This window comes from Neodiprion virginianus, chromosome 3, assembly GCF_021901495.1.
Source record: "Neodiprion virginianus isolate iyNeoVirg1 chromosome 3, iyNeoVirg1.1, whole genome shotgun sequence".
Classification (NCBI taxonomy): Eukaryota; Metazoa; Arthropoda; class Insecta; order Hymenoptera; family Diprionidae; genus Neodiprion; species Neodiprion virginianus.
Genome location: NC_060879.1, coordinates 36,668,142 through 36,687,757, shown reverse-complemented (window position 1 = coordinate 36,687,757; position 19,616 = coordinate 36,668,142). Strand labels below are relative to the sequence as shown.

The 19,616-nt window shown below is 42.1% G+C and overlaps 1 protein-coding gene across 1 annotated transcript in view; it reads right to left on the bottom strand.

Moving 5' to 3' along the window:
- LOC124300184 (protein O-mannosyl-transferase TMTC2) overlaps positions 1-19,616 on the bottom strand; it is a 168,218-nt gene that overhangs the window by 23,271 nt on the left and 125,331 nt on the right. Inside the window, exon 7 of the mRNA XM_046753954.1 lies at positions 7,469-7,713. Coding sequence (XP_046609910.1) covers positions 7,469-7,713 — 245 coding nt within the window. The remainder of the gene's footprint in view (positions 1-7,468; positions 7,714-19,616) is intronic.

Below are 19,616 nucleotides of genomic sequence, written 5' to 3'. Positions count from 1 at the left end.
CGTGTGCCCGGCCACAGGAGCGGCGAAAAAACATCGGAGAAGAAAAATTGGCACCAAAAAGGCGGACGACGTTGCGGAATAATCTTTCGGATAAAAGATTGCCCCCGAGACGGTCAGGTGCAGTGTTCCGAGTCAAATTTCTACCCACTTGAGGATTTCGTTTTGCATAACGAGACCGGAGGACGATGACGAAGTGCATGTGAGACGGGAAGAAGAGTGGGAAAATATTTCAAACCTGGGATAATGTCGAGGCGACGGAGAAAAAAGGTGGATCGAAATTGGCAGAAGCGACGAGGACTTTACCTAAATGCAATATTCATCGACGCGGTCTCGTCGCGGCGTAAGGCTGCGGGTGTTATTCCAGTTGGTCTGTTAGCGTCTTTTATTGCGGCGAACTAGTTAACCTAAAGACTTTATGATAATCCATCGGAATGCATAATTAATTTTTTCCCCACCGCGTAATCGTGGCACATCAGAAATTCCGAAAGTTTGGAAAATTTCTTCAAACTTCCACGCGGAAAGACCGCGGGAGCTTGCGGCTGTCTTATAGCCATGCCGAACGTTATAACCAAGCTCTCAGTCGAGACTGCAGCAGCGATGAGATGATGACGGCAGCTTGCCCGTGGTTTCAAGTATATCACTAAGCCGGTGAAAAGTTTTGTAAAATTCTTCCTCTCGACGCTACGGCAGGCAGCTGCTGAATTTCACCGAATTTCAAACTAGCCACGATATTTATTAACTCGTTAACGAATTACGCCCTCGTCAAATTTCCGCTGATCATCTCTCCATGGCCGCCTATTAACCGTATATTGCACGTACTCGGTCACTATTCCATTTATGTGACAATCATTAATGCGTTTTGTTATTTTTTACTTTTTTTTTTTTTTATTCATATGGCAAGAATGACAGAGTGGAAAAAAGGTTTTCGAAAAAAAAATCACTTTTCATTGCGGTGTTATCATGTTGGTACCAACCCTCGTTCGCATATATACAGACAAGTTTTATACCGAGGGGAACAAAAGTAAAGTCAATTAACCGCGGGGATCGTTGCATGGCCTCTTTACCAGCTGAAATATGATTGATGCGTCCATGGGACGTGCAGAGTGCGGGAAATAAGTCACGCATGAAGTGTAATAAGCGATACGCGGGTTTTATAATCCAATATATAACATGACATCCGTATTATTAGGATTCGCTGATATTCTACATACATACGTGTAGCTAATATTACGGAAGTGGAAGCTGGGCAAAAGTCGATGAGGTTGTGTGATAGTTTTTCAAGTTAGTTAGATTAAACAAGTTGATCAAGTCTGATTAAAATTATCAAAGTATCGTGAAAAAAAAAGTAGACTTCTACCGATGAAAACTCTTCACGTGCAGAAACTCACACCTCAGATTCCAGTGTTCAGGTAATAGGAAATGAAAATGAAAAGGAGTGGGAGTAAGAAACTAGAATGGCCGATTGACCGAAAGCCCAAAATATCGAATTTTCAAAGACTCGAAAATCTAATTTCCAGGATTACGTATGAAAATTCAGGAAGTCCAAGTAGGTAAAAAAGATCGGAGAAATCTAGAATATGTATACGATTCTATATCGTTGAGACGAATTCTGATGATTCTAAATTTTGGCATTCTGTATCTTGACCTTCCTTTTTATTTATACTACTCTATACATCGACTATCTATATTCATTAATTCTATCAATCAAATTTTCGTTTCCTTGAAAATTCGACATTGTGGCTCTTCTATTTTTTCACCTTTCTATATTTTCACCTCCATCTATGAAAAGTGAACTGTAATGAATTTTAGTTTATTGGTTATAAGTCAAATATAAAAGAAAGGGAAATAAATAGACAATTACGAGAAATAGTTGTTGACGATCGAAGAGAAAATTATGCATTTATTTGAGACATTTTGGTTTAAAAAGTCGACTATAATTTAATTAATAGTACAGAATACCAAATTTATAGTCCCTGCACGTCGCAACCCACCAAACTTGGTTTGATAGTTTAAAAAATATAAGTGGACGGCACAGGTGCATAAGTTAAAAGATATAAGAGACAATAGTCGAGTAAGAATAAAACAAAATAGTAACAATAACATAAAAGCGGACGGTAAAAGTGTATATAGATAAAATCGAGCGGAACAATTATTCGAAGAATTTGAAGGGAGAGTGTTTGATGTGTAGTATTTATAATTTTAGAATGGTGTGACTTTCTTTATTGTTTCAGTTCGTCGTTATTTATTGAATTTGTTACCTGATCAGGATTTGAGTTAATTTCACACACTTTATGATTTCCTGACACCTCCATACACAACTCTCTCCTTCTAAAGTCGTAGGCCTACTAGTTTGCTGATCCGCTGATCCGTCCGAACTTCGGTTCTTACTTTCGTCTATCAAAATATATACATCGTCACCGAACGGTACGCGGCAAAATTTTACTCAGGGAAAAGAGAACAGGCGGACGTGTTTATAGATCGCGTCAATTTCCTGGGTGGACAGTAAACGCACGCATCGGCCGATTCCCAGTTTCAGCTCTGGAAAATTGATACTTCAAGATGCCTGGATGCAATTCGTACCTCCGAAGCGGCACCTCGGGTACCATCTTCGGAAATACCCGACGCGTGCCTCCGCACAATGAAGGCTTGTAGCGCCGGGCCGAGTTCCTTTCAGGCCGTATCGAATGGTTACATCCTGGCCATTCTCGAACCCTATTACCTTGCGTGTTCTATTCCAAGTCAATTGGCCAGGAACAGAGGGCCACAGACCGCTGGAATATAATGGCCAAAGTCATCCAATCGCTTTCGTACGTACATACGTACGTGGTAGGTATCTTCGAGAGCCTGAGTACATTGCCGATGATACGTTTTTTTCCATTGACCTGCTGTTTTTTCGCTTTCCCATTCGAGACAGCGGATCTTCGGGATTTCGTGTCCAAGAAATAATCAACGGTCTTCGCCGAGTGAATTTCTTTGATATACATATATATACCTATATTCTCTGTCCTGTGATCGTGCTGACAATTTTTAGAGAAGAAACACACGTCGTTCGGTGGAATTGATTTACTTACTATTTTGTACGGGTTCTTTAATAAAAATTCCGAGATCACGTGATTTTTGAGCGTGATTTTCACGGCGGTATCAAAAACTGACGTCGAACGATCGCGTTTCAGTTTATTTCTCCGAGTTGTACGGTCTGTAGAGTGGAAAATTGGGGTACGAATTTTCTCTTCGTTTTTCACTCATTGAAACTGGATATTTGAATAATTTCAGACCGCTTAACTGGTTTTTCTCCCTAGACATACGTCAAGCATATCAAGGTTTTGTTTCGTTTGCATTGAATAATCGGGGTAGGTAGAAATTTTGATTTATTTTGTATATAATAAATTTTTGTTCGTCGCGAACACAAAATTTAACTAATAACCCAGTGGTTTAGCCGTATTATACGAAATGAAAGCTTCGAGTATCTTTCACTCACGATGAATGTTAATTTACCTGTCTCAAAGGTGATTTTTTTTTTCAATTCGTGTTCAAAGAAAACAGTTTTACGTCTGAGCTGAACGCGTGCGAGAACGAAGTACGTAAAATTTAGACGAATAAACGAAGGGAGAATACAGGTACTATTATAAGTCCGGTGCAGGGTCGTGATCGTTGTTCTTACGTTTCATAAATTCTGGGTAGAAAATTCGCAATCATACTCTCGAAAGCACAATAATTTTCTTGGCACGCGCGCCTCACTCGTTCGGTTGTAACGAGAAAATACTTTTCGTATAAATTGTCGCGCACTGGTGGCATCCGCAAATGCGATATCCCAAAGGACAGAAGCAAAACAAGCGAGCGAGCAAGCGAATATCTCGTAAAAATGCAAACTTCTCCATCAAATCTGAACAGTCGGTTGGCTCAGCTCACCTAGCGTGTTGTTTCCGTTGTTGTTCACTTGTCGAGAACTTCGACAGTACCGCTATAAAGGATGTAAGTAGAACAGAGTTCGAAATAAAATTCAAACAAAAAAAAAAAAAACAATATACATACATGAAAATGAAAAGAAAACGAATAAAAAACTGGAAGAAAATATCGCCCGGAGTAGCTACAGTCCTGTGTAGAAGCTTGCACATAGACATCGATATATCGAAATGCATGTAATCGAAGTGCATGCCGGATGAAATTCTATCTTCCAGCCCGGTCAAACTCGTCGCGAGACGAGCGAGTAAATTTATCACGTCACCCCATATTTTTACCTTTCGCCTATGTGTGTATCTTTCTGTCTCTGTACTCACGGCTTTGAGGACATATTTGTTTGGTTATACGCTCGCGGAGCGCATCCCGCAATATCGAATCAATCAGCCACCGACATTCGCTTCACTGAATTTTATCTGAGAGTAAACTTTACTTTCGATATAGTATACGTATAGAGAGAAGAAAATGTTTTCGTATATTGACGTCCTCAAAACTATATGATATATGTACCCTGATGGCGAGGAATCTATCAAGCTGAATTCTCGGATCGTAAAGATATTCTCGGTTGTGAAATTTCGTTGAAACTGTTCTTGCTATCGCTTTGTTAGGTGTAAGATAGCGCTCGATAATTGTCACGACCTGAAAACGATTGCGTAACCGGAATAAAACGGCAAGCGTGAGAATGGCGGCCATTTTGATTTCGTGCAAGCGTTGTTTAAATACGTTTTACGAATAGGTAGGAAACAATGGTTTTTTGTTACAACTTGAGACGAGATTACACATCGAGTTGCGTTATTTCACTGCACAGAATTACTTCTGGATTGTCCATGCAGTTTTCTAAATACATTTCAGATAAACCGATACTCGTCTCGGACTCATAATTAGGCATGAACCAGTACGTTGATATTTAAGACCGACAGCACGGTATATCCGTTTATATTATACCCACCGTCATCCAGCGACGTTACGTATTGGGTCTAATTGGGATTCTGATCCGCTCATCAAGGCCCAAGCAGCTGCGTGATCAGCAAGATCAGAGGAATAATTGACGCCAAAGGTAAGGGCTTGATGCTCTAGGGTGAATTTGCTTTGGCTCATCGTCATTATAGGTGTGTACAGAGAGCATCAGCGTCGAGCCTATAAATGGAGTCTGCAAATACATCCGGACGTAACTCGATGACTTTGATGGCTCTAGTCACGTGGCTTTGACTGATGTCAAAAGCTTGATCCGTGCAAGCGCTAAACGTCAAACGCAAAGTGCCAGGCTCGAATCCCACGAGGGCCACAGTAACCTTAGGCTGCAGCCGATGCAATTGATAGCCAATAAAATCGCGATCGGATATGTATTACATATATATATATATATGTATCAATATTATACCCACGTTTTACCACGAGACGCTTTTGGAGGGTTGGCAGGGACGCTTTAATAGTGTCACCCCTTATCGTCGGGCGTTCCTCTATCGATTTTGCGTCGGTATTTCACGTGGGAAACCCCCGATTGCTTCGCGTGATATTCCTCGGAAGGTTTTATTTTCGTTTTCAGGATTTATAAAACAACGAGATGAAAACAAGAATGGAAAAAAAAAAGTAAAGAAAACAAACACGTCGGTATAATGAAAAAGCAAAACGAACAAGAGAACGAACAGAACTGAGAGACGAAAAAAATTGTCTCTGACACCGATGCGCACGGCTCGTGCTCGGCGACCAACCGCACAATAATGGTTTAAATAAATTCGCCTGCTCGAAAATCACCTCATATATATGCGTAACACCTTACACACACATCCACGCTGAGAATTAAAGGTGAACTGCCGGTTCGTTCACACCCTTCCTTCGGAGTACGAGGTTAATTCCGGACTAACAAGCATGCAGATTTTCATTCACCACAGCTGTAGTTTCAGGTACACGCGACAAGCTCGGCAAAATGGTAATTTGTAATTCAAATGTTTGCTGAAAAAGGATTTTGTTCAATTACATATGTGATTTCAACAGTAACACTAATTCACATTTATATCTTCGATAATTTTTAGAACCATAGATGATCTAGGAGATGCGATATCGATAGTTCCGCGTTCCGCATTATCGACCGTTCCCGTAATCGGTAAAACAGGATTACGATCAGTTTAAAATGCCCCAGAAATCGTCTGTTCGGAACTACGCGCTTAAAATCATTTAAAAGACTGCGATTACTGTGAAGTAGTAAAAGTAGTCGATGAAATCGATGGCGGTGGTGAGAAATGTGTTGTGAAAATTTTAGAACTAACTTTCGGAGGATTAAAAACTACGCAGCCACCAGACGATATATGACGAGCGTTGGAAAATCTCTTGCGAGGGATTCCGTCGGACACTCAGATCCTCGGTTTCACGGTCGTTGGCTTCGAATCGTAAAATCTCCGGGAAGGTAAGAAATTATTCATGAATGCGACTGATTGCTTGTACTCTTGCGTAGGACGGAGGTTCTTGCGCCCCGAGGTAAAAGTGTATAAACTCAATATACCCGCACTCTTTTCCACCGCTGCGACTGCTGCGGGGCTGAGCTGTAAGAGAGGAATTTAAGAGACTGAGAGAGAGAGAAAGAGAGAGAGAGGACGATTGAAAGAGTGGGGGACGGTTCTCCGCTCGACGACGACAAATCCGGAGAACAGGGGGAACTAAAAAGTTCAACTTTTCGCTCCAATTCTCGAGCCAGTGAATTATCTACCAACTCCTGCTTTTTGTCTCGCTTTCTCCCGTTTGAATAAGGGAGATGAACCTTCCCTTTATACACAGAGCTCAGCTCTTAGTCAAGAATTTATTTCACGACAAATATTTTACGAATCTACCGAAAAAGTCTCTTTTTACCTACATTACACGCGTACAGAGTCGAGGCTCGCTGAATTTTAACTCGAGTAAATGATCAAAATGTATAAAGCAGTTACGAATGAGAAGAGTTATCGACAATCGGGGATTCGACGATCAATCAAGTCGTCATTTTCGATACGTAATCAATCATAAATCGATGTTTCCACAAAAAATCATCGTTACAAGGCGTCGCATAATGGAATTTTCACGAAAAATCTGACCGTTCAGCAAAACCGATATAAAGAGTATAGAATTATATCCCTGTCCCAAGAGACGAGGCACGCAGAGTCGATCCTATTTTTTTTTTCCTAATACGACGCCGTGGAGTTTGTAAAAAAAAAAAAGGTTATTTTTTGCGGTACGGAGGGTCAGGACCTTCTTCAAATAGCCTTTACGACTCATTCCCCCTGCGGCGAAGCGCTGCGTGGGCCGGTTTTCACGGACAGGAGAAAAACGATTTATCGAGCCCTTGTTACGCGAGGATCTCAAAGGAATCGAAGACGCTGATCATGTCACCGTCAGAAGCGGCTGGCTACGCCTTTTTAACGCGAAATTAACGGGCTTTTTTCACGGTCAATGAACCGAAATTCATTTCCGCCGTTTTCCGCTCGCTGATCCGCCGGCTTTTCACCGGCCCTCGGCTTAGTTTCGCTCAATTGATACTCACCTGGGGCGGATAGTGTTCCGGCAGAGCGTGCAGCGCCTCTCGGTAGGCGGCCAGCGCCCTTTGAAGACGGCCCTGGTCCCCGTAGAGGGCCCCCAGCTGAAGCAGGGCTTGAACCCGCGCCGCCTCGTGCGCTCTTCGGTCCTTCAGCCCTGAACCATCCAGGGAAGCTCCCGTCCTCAGGATCGCCGCAGCCTCCGTACCTCTGCCAGCGGAGATCAAGGCTGCTCCGAGGTTCACGTACGCTTCTGTAATTGACAAAGTCACCGGAGTGTCGGGTGAGTGGGCCGTTTGACGATTAGGGGTGGGTCAGAGTGATTTGGCCGTATTATTTTTACTCACGGTCTATGAACGAATGACCGTTGGATTTTACCTCTGATAAAATACGATCGCACGAAGTTTCCAAAGATACGATTTGAGCTTTCAAAAGTACCAGATAAATTTTTACGTCCCAGAGACAATTGATTGTCGGAAAAAAGTGAAAAGAAGAGAATTTTTCTGTACTGGCTACGATCGATTTTAAAATCGCGAATTATTTCATTGGCCGGTATTATTATATTTTGGATGTGGTCAAAAAAAGATGGGCAAGGTTTCGCTCGAGTCCATATTCAGAGCTAGACCACACTAAAACTTTTCACTCTCGTGCTTTTCATTTCAAAACAATCGTTTCAACGTTGATCGATAGAATGAATTTTTTGACGACGCCTGTCTAAATTACACTCGAAACTTACAAGTAAAACATCGTACATTATTACGATGTATAATATTGGAAAAATGCTGTATTCGTGACGTGGAAAATATAAGTCGCCTCGTCTTGCCGCACCGGATGCACGGAATTCGTTCCATGGCGTTATATAGCAGGCGCCCACGAATACCAATAATTGCAGCCAGCGAAAGCAGGGTAGTGTTTCTTTTTTTCCTCCTTTCTTTCTTTATTTCTTTCGCATTTTTTATTATTTTGCCCGAGGCGAGGAACACTTGCAAATTAACGGTTGCCGTGCGGAATGTACCAGCCTGCAAGGACATCCTGTTCTCCAATCCAAACCGATATATACTCGCGGTTTTCACCCGGTGAAAAACATAAATTCGCCTGCAAAAATGGTCTGCAATTCCAGTGATTCTGCTGCATTGAGAAATTTGTCTGGTTTGTCGGGAAGAAGGCTCTTCGTGAGGATAGCAGAAGAAAAATTAATCAATTTTCAAGGAAACTGTTCGATCCAAAAGTGAATTGTTTTTACGAAATCTTGCCTTGAATAAGAAACCGTGAATTTTGGCCCTAGTTCTGGCTTTGTTTATACAATTTCCGATATCTGACAGGTATAATAATACACATATTCATCCGGCAGTAAAGACGGAAATTAGCGCCTCCTCTCAATAATTCATCGGCACATGAACCCTTTCAGCAAGGCAGATAATTGGCCTGAGGAACTTGAGTAGATTTCATCGACGGCTTACCGAGTGGATTATAGACGGCGGTTCGACCACTCGGGTTGAGCCGGAGAACTGCTGTTTAGAGGGATTGCGGGGTGCAGCTAGACGGAACGAATGACAACGATAATAAATTCATACGCGGAATGATACGGCCGCCGTTATAACCGTCGACCAGAGGCGTAAAGCGGAAACACGCCAGGCGTAAAGATAACCCAGGACGTAACACTTGACTGTTTCCCGATTTAAAAAGCTCTAAGCCGGAAATAATGGGCGAAGCCGCGAGTGAAATTCTCGCTGAGACTGTCCCGACCTCAAAACTGCGTTTTATGGAACGCGGCGCAATCGGCTTGTATCGGAAATACACCGCGGCTTGTAAAGGTTCTTCAAAACAATCCCTGCAACGTACACGTCAAACTCGAGTTGATTTGCCAGACACCGGAAAGACGGAAATATCGAGAGAACGAGGCGGGCGTATTTCTTCGCTTTTACGAGCGCTCCAGGTGGCGAACTCACCCCGCGAAGAGAGTTAAATTTCGAACGAGGGGCTCTAGACAGGCCCGCAGGCTCGAGGGTGACCATTTTTTATTTCTCCTACCTTCTGCCTTCGCAGCCTGGCTCACCCACGATCGGAAACTAGATCTGCACGAAAGAATTTCACTCGCCCCGAGCAGCAGACACGAGGAAAATGTCCCTAGGAGTGGTTGATTAAGGGTTGTGTTTCGACCCCGGCTGCGTCTCGCTTCAATTTCACTGTTGTTGATTGCCGTCGTTATTCTATGTTTAAAATAAACTTCCTTCTCGCTCTGATTAATCGTCAAGCCTTTCCCCAACATTTTTTATCACAACTTCTTATCAATCCCTGCATCGAATTCATTTCGTGCAATCAGTTATACAAGGGGGGGTTTTTTCCCCATCCAGTATATCGCGTCGAAAGAGAAGGGCAAAAATCTTTGGATTATGGTTATTTCCGAGAGGCACCGCTTCGCCACAAAACTCTCCGCGTGTAACGTGGTGTGTGAAAACGGCAAAAGTGTGCAAATCGTGATAAACGTTCCTCTCCTCTCGCTCAGCTGATGAATTGTCGAATGTAACCACCCGGAGTGCAGCTTAATGGCAGGTCATTACACTGAATTATCGGATAACTTTTCTTTTTTCTTTTTTTTATCACTCAATTCTTCTGATTGTGAGTGTCGTTGAAAAAATCTTTTCCCGTTTCTTATCGCACTTCGCAACGCAATCCTCACGTTTTCTCATCAATTCGAAAGATGCGTTTTCAGTTCAATTCACGATTTTCCAGATTCGTGTTTTTTTCACCCCAGTCTCCCCCCTCCCCACTGAAAACCCACTTTCTCACTCTTGCCCCGCTGCAGAAAGGGAATCCGAGTATCGCAGGTAACGTTCGCAGGAAAATAATTCTGTTTAGTGTGTGGCTGGTGATTTTCTCTGTTAAACCATATAATAATACCATGTAATAAATCAATGATTCATTGAATTGAAGTTTTCTGAACGAGTTCTAGTTTCTGATTGTGCTGTTAGTTCTGATTTCAAGTCAATAATCGATATCTATAACAAGTTGATTTTTACGATTTTAGTATTATCTTTCTTTTGTTTAGAAAAATTATTCCACAAATATATTAATTTGATAAAGCTGATTGATCCGTAACGAACAAAGAGCAACGACTCTAGGAATCTTAAGTTTAATACGCTGCTGCAACGCGGTACGAAAACAATCTGCATGGAATTTCACTGACGTGCATATGTGTGAATATAATAAAGGTAACAAAAACATATATGGGGGAAAAGAGAGATAGAGAGAGAGAGAGAAAATAGAATAGAATTTTGTTACCACGAGACAGTGTCCCTTAGGTGGAATCAAGTAAGTCCATAATTCACGAAATTCAAAAATTCACAAAATAAATATAGGAAAAAATTTACCAAAAATGATTATCCCAAATAATAGGAGAGTAAGAGAAAGATAGAGAGAGAGAGAGGGGGGAGGGGGGGGGGGAAGAGAGAGAGAGTTTAGTAATGACGAGCAGAAGCGAGAGAATGAACGAGATAGCCGGGGGAAATCCGAGAGGAGAAACGGCAAGCGAACGAGGGAGCAGAAGAGAGGAATTCTCGTGTGTTATTAAAAAGCAGGGAGTGCTGGCGTGGAAAGGCAGATAACAGCCTCTATAATAAATTAGGCATGCCGAAAGTAGACACGCTCTTCGCATAACCAACTTTCGTGACTCTCCGCATCGGAATTACGCGTACGCGCTTCCTGGATCCTTGAATTCAAAATTTGGCTAATTGTTACCGGCCTTGTCAGAGTGACCTGGAGAAAGCAAAAGGTGCGTGATAACGGTATGAGTATTTTAAACGAATGACTTTGAATTACGGGTACATAGACAATTGGAATTACTGGCGGTGAAAGAAATCTGTTTGTAACCGTCGTTTCATGATAAATCGATCCCGTAACACGCTTGCAAATAATTGAGGATTATATTAGTTTGGTTATACAACTGATTGAAAATTTCATTTGGATCGAAAGAAAACCAAATTATTTCGTTTCTTCTTATGCAGGTCAACTGGATTATCAGATACGAATGAAGTTTATTAAATTCGTGCGTATAAGCTGATCGCGAGTGAGAAACTCGCGTTTTTTGTTTTCAATTTGTGCAGAATTGCAAAATTCATACAGACGGCTATAACATTGCAGAGGGTCGAGACTTCCAAGAGTTTTCGCAACGGATGATTTAGCTTTATCACATGACTGATAACGCCGCTTATATTCTTACCGAACGAATTCAGCCGAGCCATCCAATATTCCAAAAGATTAATTCTAGAGTGCATATCCACTTCGATTCGGTGATATAATACATATATTCCGCATGTTTATCCCGAGTATAGGCAGCGGTGTAAGATGTCTATAAACAATTTTTCAAGTCAACTGGAAAAAGGAAAATGGACGGTGCAGAAAAATAAAACGATTCAACGAATCGTCAAACAAATCGAAGAGACGACTGTGCAAATATGTTTGAAATTATTTCCTCGTACAAAAAAAAAAAAAAAAAAGGAAGGGAATCACGGCAATGAGGATTTTTCAACGTCTGACTGCTTGGCACGAGTCAAACTCACGCGAAATGAAACGCGCGGCGCATTGCGGGGCCGGAGTAAAATATTGGACTAAAAGCGACTGAGACAAACATACAAGATACGGGATACAAATCGTTCGGGTTTGCGGTATTTATTGCGAAGATTCGGTTCCCGCAAGAAATTCCATCGTTCGCCTTGATTTCGATAGGAAAAAGAAGCTCGCGAAATGAAAAGAAATCTCAGACTGACAGTGAAGCTGGAACCGATACGGCGCGGATCTTTACATCATCGAGCTGATCCACGCGGCTGATCTATACCTCGTATACAGTTACGACGGGTAGGACGATCAATTTCTTTTACCATTCTGTATAAAAGTCGCATACATAAAATAAACATGGAGGGTATACACCGCGTGCTGTTTCCGTCTGTACAGAGGACCCTCTTTATCGGATCAAAGGATCGTCAGAAGTCTACGGATATTACGTCGCGTATTACTTCGGGATCGGTTTTGATGGAAATAAAGAGCCGCGCGATTCTGCGGCAGCAATTTATGTATCTATTTTTATTTATTACTCTCACAGATAAATTGTAAACGGGTATAGAGTACCTACGGTATACCTTTCGACGCAGAGAAAACACGAACCCGTAATAGTGAGTCGATTCGAGTTATCGCCGCGAGCCCAGCGATGATAAATCGCTTCAACCCTTCCCCCCGTTCCTCACTCTGTCCATTCGACCGTTTTTCTCCGTTCCACCTCCCCCCTCTTCCTCAACTCGAGGCGGAAATCGACTCTTCGCACCCATTATCACCGCGATCAGTTGCCTTTTAACGCGACTTCGTCGGGAAGAATAATTCCCGATTCGCAACCCCTTCCAGATGTCGTTTGTACCTGCAGCCTCCTCGTCGAAATCCTTGCACCACATATTTAACATATTGAATGCGAAATCGTACCTTTGTAGATCGATAAGCTCGAACGCACGAGGTGATCTCTGACCGTCGAGGTTCGATGGATTCTGGGAATTTGGCACAAGCGGCTTATCAAGTTTCTTTTCTACTTTCGCCCTCTTTCACTCGGCTCCTTAATCAGCCGGAAGAGCTGAGGTATCTCGAGTGGATATTGCGAGCTTAGGAAGTAGCTAACCAAGCGAAGTCCAGCTGGCTGTGCCTATAACCCATATCCGAGGGAATTGCAAGGCTGACAATTCACCCCCGGTAGACGGGGCGGAATCTTAAGTCGGTGAGGTGAGTTAGCGCGGACGAGGTTCGCCGGGTTTCCCCCGCATCTTCCAGCGGATGGCAGGCGAGTCACGCGAGTTGGCTTTCCCGGTAATTAGGAAGCAAACAGAGCCACGTCTTGCCAACTTGGCTGGCTCTGAGATCAAACAGCAGTTTCCGCTCCTCGCGTCCCTCTGTTCTACTTTTAGCAAAATACTCTCGGAGCTTCTAGCTGTCCCAACCCTTCGCTATCCTTCGGGGTCCCGCCAAGGGAAGAAAGCGAATTAGGGGGGTAGGGATGAACGCGCATTGAGAAGGTTGACAAAAAGAAGGTTATGAAAGGTGTTGACTTTTTGCTCGTATAATAAGAGGGTTGGAGCGTCTCACTTTCCGTGACCGGTATTAACGGTCTGCTGTTTAACGTTGGAAATTTTCGTGCTCGATTCGGTGTATACAATCCTCGAGAGCTGGTTCCAAAGCAAAAAAAAAAAAAAAATCAGTTTAACCAAAGAGGGTTAATTTATATTAAAAAGTTGAGGCATGGATCCGGGTGAAAGTCATAAATATTCAGATCCGTTAACTTTCAAATTTAAGAAAGAAAAGAAAAGTGAATGAAAAAAAAAAAAGAAAAAAAGAATGAAAACAGCTTCAGAAAGTGAATGGGAAGAAAAAATGCTGCAAGTAAAAAGAGGCCGAAACTTTTGAAGGATAAAGGAGTGATGACCGGGGGTGATTTCGCGGCCCATCAGAAAATTCCAAGAATAATAATGAATGTGCAATCCGTTTAAATTAAATAGTAAATCATTTTTAAATCGAGCATCAAAACCCCTGTCGAAAACCGTCGAAAGCGAGAGAAAGAGAGATAGAAAGGGATTCGGAAATTAAAGTTGAAAGTGAAATACATATACATGTATAAACAGTTACACGTCACATTCTATCCACACAAACCCGCGCAAAACCGCTTGGATGGGAGTGGGGGGGGGGGGGGGGGGGGGGGGGGCTGGCCTTGATGCGGCGGCGCGTTTGGAACAGGACGACTTTTCACCCTGTGTGGGTGAAGTGAGGGGGAAACAAACAAAACGCGGAAATTAATCAGGGGAAGACCGCGTTCAATTTTCCCTCGTATGTATGTATATACCTGTATTACCTATGTGTCTATAATAACTTAAATCGCAAGTCCTAAATTGCGGCTCGACTCTCGACCATCGAGTGCCGGGCAAGCTGCGCAGTCTGTGTCCCATTTTTCAATATCGAAACTGAAGTATATACTATATGGTTATACGTGGAAAGTTTCCAGACTCTTACGGAGACCACTCGAGTGCCGTCAGCCCTCCTCCTACCCCCTTACACCGATTTCTCACCCCCGTCATCCCCCTTCGAAATTGCCTCAATAAGCCCGTCGACGTTTTTGAGGACACCCCTTGCCTTCGTTCTCCGCCGGTCAGGAAGGCCGTGATTTAGCACATCTAGCTTTTAAAATACCACCGCTTCATTCCACCAATTAGCGGCGGGATCGGCCGCCAATTTGCGGATGGCTGCCGCAGGCCAAACTCCGACGGGCGAACGCGCGTTCGTTCATTCCAGGGGATGAAAAGGGGTGGAAGTACGTGGGTGGGCATGACCCTGCACAATCGACGATCCCCCGACTGCCCTTATCGATCCGGTAGGCTTTCGGCATCCCGAGTGCCGATGTACTGCCCGGTTTGGGGTTGGTCGAAAATGGAGCTGCCGGGAAAATTTGAAGCTGGTACCGCTGCGGGTTGGTGAGAAAAAAATTGAAAAAATAAATAAATAAATGCCTCGAAGCTGCGCCGCCACCGGAAATACCGATCATCGTCCGTTTTTCGTGTAGGTATATTCAGGAGATTCGTTCCTGACATATATTTATGTGCCGAACGCGGATCGGGTAATCGTGTTTATGGTGAGCGCAAATATATAGGGGAGAAAATATTCAAAATTTAGTTTACGTCAAACGGGACTGTTGATGAATTATTTCGTCGATGTATTCGTTACATACCACAATGGCCGAATTATTCGGAACAGTTTATTAGGGCGACGATAGAATTATGCTGTATATGTTGTATACTTATATTAAGTCTTATTGTTAGGTGAAACGATTTCAAAGACGGCTTGTTGTGCAGTTAGAATTCAGAATTCAATATACCTAAACGTCTGTAGCCACTTAATATCCGAACATAAAAATTGTTCCTTCGGCAACCGTTCCAACTTTTTTGACAGTCTATTTCACGGTAATTCCACTGAATCCTGTTATCGTTTAAGTTTGGTTCTAAAACTCTATATTCTGTTCATCAACGCGGTAATCAGCGTGATTGTGCATAATCGTTGTATCTAGACACTATCCTGACCAAAATATCCAACGTACCGGATGAAAATACGGTACTTCGGGATTCTGCGGCTTCTAACTTACCAATAAACGAGTCGGGAACGAACAATATCTTCGAGGGTAGATTATATATACCTGGGTTACGTGATGGGAAGCCAGCCCCGATACTGCGCTCGTAAATAAAAATTTTAGGGCTGCTAGGGAGAATTTGTTATACGCGAGGGCTGGTCGAGTTCAATTTCAGTTAATATATTGACCTGTATGAAACCTGAACCCAGGCAGCTGTATGTACGTACATATGTGCGCGTATACGTGGACGCAGATAGCCGTTTCGAATATTGCATAATTGGGTATCCCATAAAATTTTCAGAGCAACTATATTCAACGGCGGGACCGAAATACATTGAAGTACTGATTAATGTTTCATTCGTAATCATGGCGTTATACAATGGCTGAGTATTTCAATATTTTATGTGTTAGTGGGTGAAAATATTTATTCTTGTCACGAGCACGAAATGTACAGATAATTGTTTCACTTCTTTGAGTCTGCAGTGGAGCTGTCAAAAATTTGAGGCTACAATTTTGATGCCGATAAATGATTTTTGAAAGTAGACCATCAGGTGAACTGACTAAAAATAGGACGTAAGTGTTATTACACCAGGATATATTTGATTTCGTACAGTTATAAGTAAAACATTCCAGTAAAGTGAGTAACGTGTAAGTAACGAAATTAACTAAATTAAACAAATATCGTTAGAGTTACTGAAAATTATACCACAAGTACCTGTTTAGTGTGATTATAATTGAAAATATTAAATATGGTGGTTATTGCACCGTGTAATCTGTTTTTTTTTTTTTGTATTATCCACATTTTCCAGTTCCACAAGTCAAGTATCAATTTATCGTCAAGAAAACACAAAATATAAATACTATGATCATGTTAGCTTTCCTGGTTAGAGTAACAAAACTAATTCTCATTTCGCATCCGGCTAAATCGTATTTCTCGGTTATGGTAAAAAAAATTAAAAACAACCAAAGATCGTACAACAACCTACACGACTAGAAATTTCTCTCAATTCGTAATTCGCGGTTCATCCGCACGCTGACTTTATACCTGTATAGCAAAGCCTAATTGTCGAAGAATCGAATTGCAAGTCCGGAGGTTGGGGTTGGTTTTGGCTCGAGGATTTCCCTGTGCGTGCAGCATCCACCCTGCAACCAACGAACCAGTCAGCAGTCAGCCAGTCAACCAGAGGAGAGCCTTTCGTGGTCGATGGAGCGTGGAAATGGCATTTTGCCCGTCGCTGCTGCCTGCAATCTCTTTCAACCGTCGGGGGTTTATTTTCTCATGACATTTTTCAACGATTCAGCTCCGAAAATCCGACGCACCGCCGAACCTGCGGAACGCGCTTCGGTATTCACCCGCATATCGCTGTACCCACGCCCATAAATAGTGTATATATATATACATATATATATATGTGTGTGTGTGTGTATTTATATATATATACATGTACCTACAAGAACAAAGCGGCCTGGGTGAGGGACTGGAAAGATTATCTTTCACACGGCGATGTTGGCACGTATTTTGACGCGTATGGAGAGCGGACCATTCGGTCGGCAGTATCCTGTTTAATTTTCGGCTCAAGCCGACAGGATTCTCGCGAAATTTCAACCGAAATCGATGGAAGGTTCAATTTTCCGCTTCGTGTCGATAAAATGCGAGTGTCCTCGAATGAAATGCGATACCTGCTTCGGTTCTTTAGCCTTTCCGAAAACTTCCACATCATAGTGTGATGTGAATATGATGCGAGTATCGTAAGCAGCTTGATGCGCAGGGAGAATTTTTTTTTTAGTTATTACCTCAATTCCGCTACATGATGTCACTAAACTAATTTTGATCCTACGTATTTTTTATTCCGGTATGAAAATTTTGCGAGTTGTGGCGATTACTTGGAAACGATTTTAAAGAAACATTCTCGTCCGATATAAGTATGTAAATATATCATCGGTACAAAGCGAATTTTCCACATCGATATTCCAGCAAGTTTGACTTCTGGTAAAAATGATTGAAAAATAATTCTGGTACCTGCGATGATTTCACGTGCCGGGAATGTTTCGAAACGACGAAAGTTTCATAAGAATATTCGCTCGTTAGTGGGCCGTGATAAGAATCGGAATCGATGTTAGCCACGCTACGTAGCATTCGACCTGTAATCAACATCTCAAACTTCCGAAATTGGTCTGGCTGATTGAGCACTTGTTATACACAAGTGTATTCCAATTACAATTACTAATCAATTTCACCCGGCACACACGTGCATCATATACGTTTCGTCTAATTCGACTCAATTCCCGAGCTCTCGAGTGGTATAAAAAATCAACTCCTATACAGAATTTCGGTGATTGCTCTTTGATTAACGTATTTCATCTGCCTTGAATGCAAAAATTGCGCCAATATTCAGTACGTGGAAAAAAAATTGTCGGTATTCAAAAATACCGAGAAGATTACCGTATTAAACGGTCATTTAAAAAATTTCCAACGGTGAAACTGCGATGCAGCGTAAGAAAATTGAATTCGAGCATCAGTATTTCCAACTAAGAGTTCTCGACAAATCCATTCGGCGATTTCGCAGATTCCTGTTGATATATCGGGTGAGTGATATACATCAGGATGCGGGAATAACTCGTCCTGGAAATTGTGAGCGGTATGCGAAACGAGAGGGGGGATTGAATAGCACATCACGAGAGGCGGCCAATTTGTTTATCGGTCGCCGCAGCAGCCCGCGAGGGTTACAGATATAGGGATTGCCGGGTAATCGGAATCAATTCAACGGCCGTCTTTTGTTCTCGATTGTTTTAAATATCTCGCAAAAGTCGGAGCGATATTAGGGGAGATTCATCCCTGATGGAAATCCCCACGTGCCCAAACATCCATACGACCACCAGGACCACAAATACCTGTTTGCCGATCGATCGGTGGAAGTATATATAACCGAATACGCGTGAACAGTGGTCATTGATAATTGAATATGCAGAGCCGGCAGATCGTTGCCATTATGGCATCCCTAAGCCGCGCTACGAATCCCGGATGATAGTTTAACTTGACAATTATTGTCGTGGTTACGCGTGCTTGAATATATTCGACGTCAGTGCTCCTCGTCTATTTCGATGGAAGAATAAAAAACTAGGGTAAAGAAACTGCACCTTCCGGTATGGAGCGAGAGAAAAGATGCACAATCTTTAACTAGATTTTTGCGTAAGATTACCATTTGTTGCTAGTAGGTTGATTTGTGGCCTGACGGTTGTAGGAATTACAAGTCTAGCTTGTAAATTTTAGTCACAGTAAAGTCTACGCTTCAAAAGAGGTTTATCTTAACTATTTCAAATAGCCAAAATTACTATCTCGCCAAGGATAAACCGCGTGTTCACCTTTTTCTCTTCGTGTATCAGTTAATTTTTCAAAGGAATTCTTGGTATCTGTTTGAAATCCAGTCAACGTATAAGCTAGACCAAATAAAGATGAGACAACGGTTCGAGAGGAATCGCTGAAGACAACGGAGAGGTTTGAATTTGATCGATACAATTACAAAAAAATTAATTGTAGAATTGCAAGGCTAAACTGCGAAACTTCGGTTAATTTAACAACTTTATAAATATATCATTATGACATTAGTTTAATTTGTTAATAGCGAAACCGTGTCTTTGATCCAGTTCTGAAAAATTAGAGTCAAGAATTTACTGATCGTACATAAATTCCGTTGAAATTTTCTACACGAGATAAAGAGTTCTGATAACATTTATAATTGAAACAATTTAACCACTCGTCTAAGTCAATTTATCGTGTATTCATTTCGCAGTTGAATCAAGCCCACAAGCTGATTGATCAAACAATAAAAAATAAATATTTCAAGAACGTGATCTTTCTAAATATTTTTATAACAAAAACGAAACTGTCAAAGTTCCATTTGACTATTTTCTCCTCAATTTCTCCGTGAACGGGATACGGGTTCGGCGGAAACCAAAACCGGTATAAACTCTAACGAATCCCTGCCTCGAACTCGGCCAAATTCACGCCT